The 10,325-nt window shown below is 45.0% G+C and overlaps 1 protein-coding gene across 1 annotated transcript in view; it reads left to right on the top strand.

Moving 5' to 3' along the window:
* The window catches only part of INPP5D (inositol polyphosphate-5-phosphatase D), a 35,775-nt gene extending 29,726 nt beyond the window's left edge, over positions 1 to 6,049 (top strand). Inside the window, exons 21-25 of the mRNA XM_029911149.1 lie at positions 824 to 917; positions 1,277 to 1,384; positions 1,945 to 2,214; positions 3,848 to 4,424; positions 5,027 to 6,049. Coding sequence (XP_029767009.1) covers positions 824 to 917; positions 1,277 to 1,384; positions 1,945 to 2,214; positions 3,848 to 4,424; positions 5,027 to 5,029 — 1,052 coding nt within the window. The 3' untranslated portion in view covers positions 5,030 to 6,049. The remainder of the gene's footprint in view (positions 1 to 823; positions 918 to 1,276; positions 1,385 to 1,944; positions 2,215 to 3,847; positions 4,425 to 5,026) is intronic.
* The last annotated feature ends 4,276 nt before the right edge of the window (positions 6,050 to 10,325 follow it).

Here is a 10,325-nt window from a genome sequence, read left to right on the forward strand (position 1 = left end):
AATAAAAACTGCACTTTGAATGTCTGTAGTGCAGCTCAACTGGATACCTGCCATGCCCAGAATGTGGCTACTGCAGTCTCTAAAGAGGACAGAAAAATATTAAATTCCATTCCTAGGAATTAATTACCATTGCTCTCTGCTCAGGAGAAACTAACACGCAGACTCATGCTTTGAAATAACAAAGTAGGTATCAGCAGCCACAAAGGCTCAACCATTTATATGTGACAATAGTAGTATGCTCAAGCCAACCATTGGAGAAAAGAGATGCTGCTAAACATTCATCATCCTCAAATGCCTGCTGCTGTAGGATTTTACATTTTGAAAGCCCTTTACAAACATTGTTTAATTCTCCCAGCACCCCTCCGAGGTAGGACACATGTATGCACATACTTCATTTTACACATCAGGAGTTCTACTAAATTCACTGGAATTATCACTGTGAGTAAAATTATGCAGATACATAAGTGTGTCTAGGATCAAGGCCTTTGGTTGCAAGTGTTTTGGGGCAGGCACTTTTGTCTTCTACTTGGCAGTAAAGCACGATGTGCATTGATGGCATTACAGTAATAATAGCTGCACTATTTAAAATCTAAGAAGATGTATGTCCTGGCTATCCGATCCTGATTGGATAAGACAGCACGACTTCCTTTTGGAAGACCTCCGTCCTTCCTTGTCCTGTCTATGCACTGACATTCTGATAGGCTAAGACATCTAGCTAGATACAGGCATTAATGCAGCATAGCTCAGAGCCCTGAGATTTGAAGTCGTAAGCTGAGACTGTGACCCACTCATGTGCTCTTTCATGCCTCTTCTTTGCCTCCAGATTTTGTAAAGATTGAACGGGATGAGACTGCTGGGCAGAAACCAAAGGGCATCAGCAGCCTGGATCTCACCAAAGAGTGGGAGCAATCTATCAGGTAAAGAGCCAACAGATAATTCAGACCCCCAGAAGTGGTCAGCCTGCAGTTCAGAGCTGAGTGTAGGAGTGGCTCTCACTGGAGGTTGTGAGTGTATTACAAAACAGATCTGGTAGGAGCTGGACAGCTGCTCCTGTACCCCGCTTACAACTACCAGTCTTCTCGGTTTTGCTGGTAACAGCTACAGAGTCAAGATCTCCCCCATTGTCTTTCCAAGTAAAGGAATGGGATGATGGTAGGCTTCTGTGCACAGGAGAGTGGAACCAAGAATAAACTGTCTGACAAGGCAGTACATGACAATGGATTCGTTAGGCTGTGGTCCTGTCCCTGTCCTAAAAAGGGCCCTTTCCCTCCAACAGAAAATCAAAATCTACTCACTTGATGGCTAAAGAAGCAGCAGCTGTTGCTCGCTTTCGGGGAAATGCTTCCTCTCCTCCAGACGCACAGGGCAAGGATGACATGTTACGGTAACCTCGCTACTTTAACTCTGCCGGCTTGGGCGTGGGAGCTGAACTCACACTGGTGCCTTTCCCAGCGAGGCACCGGACGCTTCAGAGTGACTCCAAGGAAGGAGGTCTTACTGCTTCAGTTTATACATTTCACAGGACCCATTTTCTGTCTAGGCAGTTGGCTGCCTTCCCCTCCCAGTCCATAGAGAGAGGCGAGATTTCTGTACTCTGAATGCAGTAGCATGGAACTAGCCTGCACACTGCTATGCAGCATTATGATCTGCTCATTGAACTACAGGGCCCAGAAGCCTTTGGGCTTCTTCACACTACTTCACACCACAGGAGCCTATTGGGGGGTGAGTTGAGGGGTGAGTGGTGACCCTGACCTGGCAGCCCCCTCTGCAAAGATCCTGAGGAGGGAGCAGCCAACAAGCCTCCCACATTATCTTTTCCTCCTAAAAAAAAAAAAAGGGTCCCAGTCAGTGGGCATTAGGCTCTTTCCTTAGTAGCTGTCTGTTCATGAGAGCTTTTGGCAGGGAACTGTGTATTTTCCTCTGATCATTCCCTTTTTTCAGCAGCTCCACCCCCACGGACATCAGCAATCCCAACTATATGGGGGTGGTCTCTTTCTCTCAGCAACTCTCTGCACCCGGCCAGCTTAGGCAGAGCCCTTCATCAGACCAGCCATCTGCCTTCTGGACCTATGACCAGCAGCCTAAAGAGAACGTCCCTGTGATGGGACACCGGGAATCTACCTCCACGCCTTCCTCCCAGTCCCCCCTGTCTCCAAAACCATCCATTCAGCCTACGACAAACCGAAGTTGTGGCCCCAGGAGTCAAGAGCATGTGTGAGTCTTTGCCCCGGCAATGGTGCTCTGCTGGTCTCCCCCATTCCCCACCCCAGCACAGTCACGGTTTTGTTATCTGTGTGGTGGGCTGGAGGTGCAGTGAGTTACTCCATTGGTCCTTGACCTCTAGAGGCAGAAAGGGAAGGTGAGTGAGGTGGGTGCTGGCTCTGCACATGCTAAGGGAAACTAGTGCGACAACTCCTCAGGCCTGTGCTACAGCCCAAAGTCAAAGCTCCGTGGGTAATTCCTTCCCAACCTCGATTGTGGGGAGAGGGGAAAGAAAGGGTGGAGAACTCCCCCTAGCCGCCCAGAAGTGAAGGGGAGAGTGTAGGATAGCCCCCTCCCATCTGGCAGAAGGAGTGCACCCTCACGTTTGCATGCCATGCTTTCGGCTGCACTTCTGTGCAGCTCAGCAAATTCTAGTTTGTTTCAGAATTTAGTGCCCAGGTGTCGGAGTAATCACCAGCCTTGATGCAGAATTTAAATCCATCCATCATATATATCCCTTGTTTTCCAAGCTTCTCAGTGATTAGGTTATACCGCACCCATGTAACCCCCATCCTCATTCCATTTCTTCTAATGGAGCCATTGTGATGGGTTTTTATCTGGGACTGGAGTGTAGTTTCCTAGTAAACCCCTTTGCCACTCTACAAAAATGGAGTTAACAGGAGCCTCCATCCCAAGCACTGGCCCCCTCTTCTGCGGAAAACTCCTTACTGCTTCTTCCCTTGCCTTTCTCCACCGCTCCACTGCCCCACACAGAATGCCACTTCACACTGTCCAAGAAAGGCATCCGGAGCGAGGAATGGAGCTCATTCACAAGCTCCCTTGAACATGTGCCATTCATCCCCCATTCCACTCTGTCCAACAAGAGCAGAGTTGCCCTTTGAGTGTTCAAGCTGTCGTGTGATCACCTGGTGAAAGCCTCACCAGCGCAGCACCCACAGAACCTCACCCATCCCTTTCTACAGCAACTCTCAGTCAGGCATGAGGTTTTTGTTAGTTTTAATTCAAGGGGTTGCAGGCTCCACTGAACACAAAGTAACCCTCTCACCCCTGCAATACACAGTTATTAGATACTGTGCAGCTGGGTGCTTCGAGGGATGCTTTATTCCTTCCCCTGAACCACCTGGCATTGGTACCAATAGGAGATTGGTTGTAATGGCCTAACTGTGACATTGGTGTGGTAGGAGTTCTTATGCTAACATTCTAGAGACCTCCATTCCAATCCCCTCCGCCATAAGTGAAGAGATCTATTTATTCAATCAGATTGGTGCTCTTCTCAAAACCATCACAGCACTTGGCATAATTGGGCTCCGTTGCTAATCTCTGTTTAAAAAGAAACCAGGTTTTGTCAGGACTGAGCTCTGGGGGGAGTTTGCCCAGCACCATGCCTACCCATCCTCAGCTTTCCTATCAATAAAGCTTATACAAAGCAAAAAACCTGCACCATTCTGTTCTGTCCCCACTGGTTTGACTGGTATTCTGTTATCTCCCTGCACCTCCTTTTCCTCTCTGCACAGTCAGCGTCATTCTCTCATGGTCACTTTTCTATTCACTCTCCATTCTTTAAGTCACTCAGTGACCACTCCTAATTACACCTGTCATTTTCATATTGCCTTGCTGGTTGTAGGCCAGCTGACATGGGAAAAAGTGTGGCGGAGCCTTTGCTTCAAGAGGAAATCCAGCAGAAGCCCGAGATGTTTGACAACCCACTGTACGGTGCCATGAGCTCTAAGGGGAAGGTGGTATCCAAGAAGGAACAGGACTACACCCCAGTCTTGCGAAAGGAGCACCAAGTTATTCCGAATCATGGCGCCCTTCTCACTAAGCCGCAAGATGCTGACAGCAGCAAGTCTTCCAACAAGCAGCCATCCCCTCCTTTCCTGATCCCCACGCCCAGATTCCGGTCCTACACCTGCTCCAGCCAATCTGAGGAAAAGACTATAAGTGAAAAGGCTCAGGGCAAGCAGAAGCCCACTGCCTCCTTAGAAAACCCAGCACCACTGAAAAAACCAGTCAAGCCCTCAAGGTCTGAAGTAGGTCCAAGCAGTCAGGGACAGTTCAGCAAACCACCTCTTCCTACAAAGAGCCGGGCAGTACTAGACATGCAGACTACCAAGGGCCGAGACTACCGGGAGAGTTCAGACCTCCCTCATCAGGGAAAGCATCGAACCGAAGAGGGGACAGTTGGTAGGACAGCCACACCGGTACGTTGCTTGTGGGAGTTGGAGGGATGGAGGAGAAGGTGTATTAATTTCACATGATGCTGTAATTACTTTCACACTGTTTGAACCAGGTATGCTGGGCAAAAACTTCAGATGCTTTAGTGCTCACCTAACTCAAATTGCTTTATTCTAGAAGATCAAAACTTGGCCTGTGTATGGTTCAAGGGTAAGTTTGCTTTGCCAGGTTAATAAAAAAGGGGTCAAGATACTGATCAGTTGAAAATGCTTACCAATCTAAGCAGTGCTATTGTCCAGAAATACACATCAAGCTGCCATTGAAATAATAAATAAAGCTCCATCTAAGTGCATTTATTTAATTGGACCATCCATTGAGTTTTGCCCTTTATTAAAATAAAAAGGGGACTTAGTGAAGTTTTTGTGTTAACAAGAGGGACTGGAAAGGCAAGTGGACAGATCACAGGAAGTGGGGAAGGGGATGAAGTGAGGGGGAGAAACATGGGTATGGGACAAGAAGGGGAACACAAGACATGAGTTATGTCTGCTCATGTCTCTGGTAAGTTATCCAGTATATAGAAGCAGCAGTAGATAAGCTGAGGGACTGGTGTCTTTTCTTGTCTCCACAGTGACTGCAACATGGCAGATGGCATCCTGGGAGGAACCCTAAAGGGAAGAAACAAGATTACCACTTTGTTCACATTACTATCCTCTGGTCTGGTGTTGAAAGGACTGGGGCGTTTTATTTTTGAGAGTGTCTCTTTCTCTTTATCATTATAAAAGTCTTCTAGCTGAGAAATTTAGCACAAATTGTTCAGATGAAGAAGAGACAGGACAACAATGACAAATGCAAGAGGACAAAGTTCCCAGTTAGCCTTCTGCAGTGTCACTTTGGTACTTAATCTAGGAGGCAAGGAGTAAATACCTTAGGACTCTTTTGGAGAAGAGGAAGGACATAAGGACAAAGACATGGGGTGGGTGGACGGAAAGAGCCCCCTGCACAAACAAACTAAAACCTTTATCTCGAGTTCCAAAATCCCAATCCTGAGTGACAGTTACTCCAAAGGAAGCATCTTGACAGTGATACAGCTCCCAGAGTAGGTCACCCCAATGAAGCAAGGAGTCAGGGGAGGCTTGAAAGAGTTTGAACAATGGATGTTTAAGAGTGTCACATCGTATAGGGTTTCAGCCTTGTCTCTTGTGGGAACCCCAAGCTGTGTACAGGCATCCACTGGATACAGGCATCCATGGAGAGTATGGGGATTTGTTCCCTGGCACTGCAGCTCATTTTTAGCAACTAGTGCTGTTCCTCCTTCACAAAAGCATCTCGGGCAAGAGTGAAAGGGCAGAACTACACGCAGGAATGGGAGTGGTAGATTGGGCCCACGTATGGTCTATAAATGTAGACCTGAGGGAAAATCAGTCAATCCAGCCATTTTATTTTTGTTTTTATGGGAGTCACTCTACTTTAAAGGACATTTGGCTGGTTGGTTTAGTAGCATCCTATTAGATTCATGCTGACCTTATTGTATTTTTGATCATTGCCTGAGAACTAATTATGTTAACATATTTGTAATTTCTATATCCATGTTAAGTACTAGTGCAGTGGTTTACAGTGACTCTGGGCCTATTTGTGACTTGATCCTTGCTACTGTTCCCTGTTCATTACTAAAAAAATAAAAATTAGACTAATTTCTAACCATCCCTTATTACCTGTCTTGTTTACTTCATATTAGTTCAGTTCTGTACAACTCACTAAATGAAAATAGTCCCTGCCCAGAGTCACTTATTTTGAGACACCAGAAAAGATCAAATGCACCAGGAAGTCCAGAAAGGAATAACTTGGAAGATTTGATATTGTTGATTTGTTATCCTCTCCTCCACAAAGCATCTGCATTAGGGTGATTTCCCCCAGTAGCAATGCAGCTGTACTTGTGTACATAGGACTCAGGTTTGTAGCCACCTTTTTGCAGAACAGGTTTTATGACTGTGGTAAAAATGCTTGAACCCAATCTACATTCATGCTTAATTGGTGGTAATGGCACTTGCTGAAAGATAGGTCTGGATTTTCCTGGAGCAGCCCAGGCCTAACACAGATTTGGGAAGGTGGATGCAGGAGAGCGGTCCATGCATACAAAATTCTTCCCAGGACTGATTTCTCTACAATGGGTATGTTTTCTGTGAAGCACCTGCTCCCCTACACTCACTAATTTTTTTAACCCTCCTCTTTGTTTATTTAACAGGGTCTTCCCTGTAGAAACCTAGAACTTTGCTGGAGGATTCAATGGACAAGGCATTTTTTTTCTTTAGGGAGCATTTCACTTCTCCATTTCAGACTCCAGGGAATTCATACAGCTCCTGGCACTGCCTCGGAATTACCCTGCTTGAAGTGGTGATTTTATTGTCTAATATGAAGAGTGAAAATCATTTTCCTATTGAAAACCAAGGTGCATCAGTGTATGTGGGGGGATGGGGACTTCTGCTAGATGTTCTACAAAAAGCTTTTACCCATTGATAATGAGCAGTGAGCCAACAGACAAAGCTTTGTACACAGTGTCAGTGTTTTCCCAGTGAGACCCCACTCTGGAGCCTAAAAAAGTCACTTCATATATTAAAGAAAACGAAATACTGAGATAGAGCAAAACTAGCCTCTCCATGTGGAGATACCCTTACAAGCAGCACAGCGTCTGGCTACTTTCAATGCTGGAATTTGGTACCAATGAAAAAGTTTGCATATGCTGCCTCTATAGATGAAAATGGGTGGGACCAACTCAGTATCTGAATCTGGAATGGCAGGTCAAACCTCCAATGAGGCATATAACCAAAGACAGGGTGAGGCTGTGCACCAAGCCTGAGGGAGAAAACTGTCTCCGCTAATCACTGGCTCCTGGAGTTAGATAAGGGACATCAGCAAGGTTCTGTAGGGAGTCCCATCTACTTTTCCTCCTTGGCTGGAATGATGACAGCTGCAGTATAGTTGTGTGGGCAAGGGAGTGTTAGAGCCAGGGGAAATGGATCTTCAGAGCTCCGCAGGAGAGATGGTAGAAATATGGGAAAGGTAAACTACCAGTGAGGAGCAGCTCCTGGCAGGAAGAGGAGACATTCTACTTTTATCTTTGTGACAAGGTCAACTGCTCTTAGGATACAGCCTCAATAAACTAACTGGGACTCTTTCCAAGTACTCATCCTATATATAAGAAGGAAATAGATATGTATTTCACACACCCTAGTACTGTGGTTGCTCTTTTCATGGCTTCTCTCCCCATCTTGCCTAGAGCCCTGAAGATGTCCTTCATTGCTTCCATCCCGCTATCTTTCTGAACTAAATAGGACTCCAGAAGTTGGTCCACAAAAGCTGCTCATTTTTAAGAGGGGTCACTATTGACCAAGCTGAGTTACTCTCTCCCAGCCAAAAATGCTGCTTTTGCCATACTCTGCTGTTATCCCAGTTATTTTCCCATTAAATTGTTGTATATATTGTGAGTGAAGGGAGCAAGTTGTTGAAAAAACAACTGATTTCCCACAAATATATTCCCCTAACTTCAGTCTAAACAGTTCTCTTATTTTCTAGTCCTCAAAATTAGCTACATTCCCTTACTGTGCTAATTTCCATGGAGCTCCAGCTGTCAGAAATGCTTCAAGTTTTCAGCTACAGTATGTGATATTATGGAATACCATAATTTGTTGAAAGCCTGGTTCTTGGCCAAGACTAAAGTCTCCAAAACAAGTTTACCTGACCTCCCCAGTATAGAATGAGAGTTGGTAGGTGCAAGAGCTATTGCCAATATTACAGTAAGGCAGTATTGTTCCCTTCATGTAAGAGCAATGTTGTACAAAAATGTTTAGAAGAAAGAGTTGAGTCTAGGAAGAAAAAAGAAACCAAGGGAGTCTTAAGGACTATAAAAAAGCAGGTAGACAATGTCCACATACTAACCTTGCTGGTTAGAACCCAGATGACCTGATGCTAAGCATTGGTCTTGACTCTGCCACTTGATTCACTAATGACCTAATGCAAGTCAGTTAACCTCTGGGCTTTACAATGCAAGGTTAATACCTAGCTTTCTAAAACACTTTGAGATGTTTGCACAAAAGGTGTATTTTCTGGGGGCTCAGATATTTGTGTGTGACAAGATGTAGAATTGCAGGGATATCTAACTAGCCAAGCTGACCAAGGACTATCTGCAAATCTCTTCATGTTGGACAAAGGACTTGAGGCTACCATGCGTGGTGATGCAAGTCTTAGTTGATTATTGTGGCTAGGATGTTTATGCAGGATGGACAGGCAAAGTGCATGATGCCAAATTTAAAAAAAAAAAATTTTTGCCCCGCTATCTGCTCCTGAGAAGTCCACATTACCACCCCTCAATATTAATATTCAAAGGGTCTTCATCCCTACTGTGAGTCTCAAAGAATCTGCACAGCCACTGCTTCCCTAGGTCATGAAACCAAACTACAGAATCAGCAGGTGCAGCATGGTGGATTGTGCATTTGGATGTTTTATATCGCAAGGTAAAGGTGGCGTCCCAGCCTGCAGTAACACTGCCATCTACAATGTGGTCTACTACCTGCCAGTTGTGTTCTGTATAACATTTGTCACAGCCAGGGTCAGATATTTAATAAACTGTACAAGGGAGGACACAGGCTTTGCTGCATACTATGTGCAGCTGAATGAGCAGTGAAATGCAGCTGGGACAGTATCACATTATGCCAGCTGTTCACATCTGCAACCCCAATGACGGTGTGATCACCTATGCATTCCTGCTAGCGATTTTGGATGTGGACATGTTACATGAGTGCTAGGATTCCAAACAGGTGCTGAGCATGCCACGTTTCTCCAGTGTAGAGAAAGTGTGAGTTGCAGAGGCACAAAATGTTATTTTCTATATATGTAAGCAATTACCAGCTTATTATTCATACCAGTTGTTCGGTATATGAAAAAATCTCATTATCCATTTCCTCTGTGGCCTATGTTACGTTTTTTTCATATACGGCTGTTAACAGAACCGTTTTACAACAGGTTCTGTTAAGGATATTGAACTGATTGGTAGCATTACATTATGTGAAGTCAAAACTTTCCCACTGTACAGAGGCATTTTGGTATAGTCCAACCCTGGATGGCAGACGAAGTATTTAGGTCCAACTGTAATTAACCATATTTTTCCACCATGTACATCATGCTGAAACAGAACACAAAATGCATCCTGAGTACAAAATTGCTGTGAACCTTTGCTCTCAGTTTATTGCTATTATCCTGTTTTATTAATTTTATTTACAGCTCATCTTTGTGCCAGCTCCCACGGGCAGCAAAACAAAAGCTGTGAGTTACACTCAGTTCAGGAGTTGGTTCACCCACGCAGAATTATCTGCTGATTTAGAATGTGATGTGCATGAATCTGTTCTTAATTACTGCTGTGCTTATTTCCTTCTCAGTTTAGCTTAATTTGATTTCAGCTACTAAAGATGAACAAAAGCTAGTTTTGCCCAAAGAAACTCAATTGCTGCAATCAAAAGAACACGCTATAGGCAATGGCTCAAGCTGAATTCTAATGTGGTGCTGACTGATGCTGTAGCAAAAGGTGTATTTAGTGAACTGTAGTCAAGGCTCCATTCTCAATAACCCCTCACTGCAGAAGACACCACCAGAGCTGTGTAAATGTGCTCGCCAAGTCTAGATTTAAAAAATATCAAGATTTTATTCAAGTTATGGAATTTTGCTAAATGCGTAGGTGATTATTATTATGACTGCAGTGGTACCTGGAGACCCTAACCAAGCTCTGGGCTCTACTTTGCTAGTCACTGCACATATACAGAGTAAAGGTTAATCTCCTGCATCATAGGATGGCAGCCTGTTGCAGGGCTGGCTCTGGCTTTTTTGCTGCCCCAGGCAAAAAAGCCTCCAGCCGCCCCCCCCCCCCCCGGGGGGGGGGG

This window comes from Terrapene carolina, unplaced genomic scaffold (genome assembly GCF_002925995.2).
Source record: "Terrapene carolina triunguis isolate 2854851 unplaced genomic scaffold, T_m_triunguis-2.0 Scaffold88, whole genome shotgun sequence".
Lineage (NCBI taxonomy): Eukaryota > Metazoa > Chordata > Testudines > Emydidae > Terrapene > Terrapene triunguis.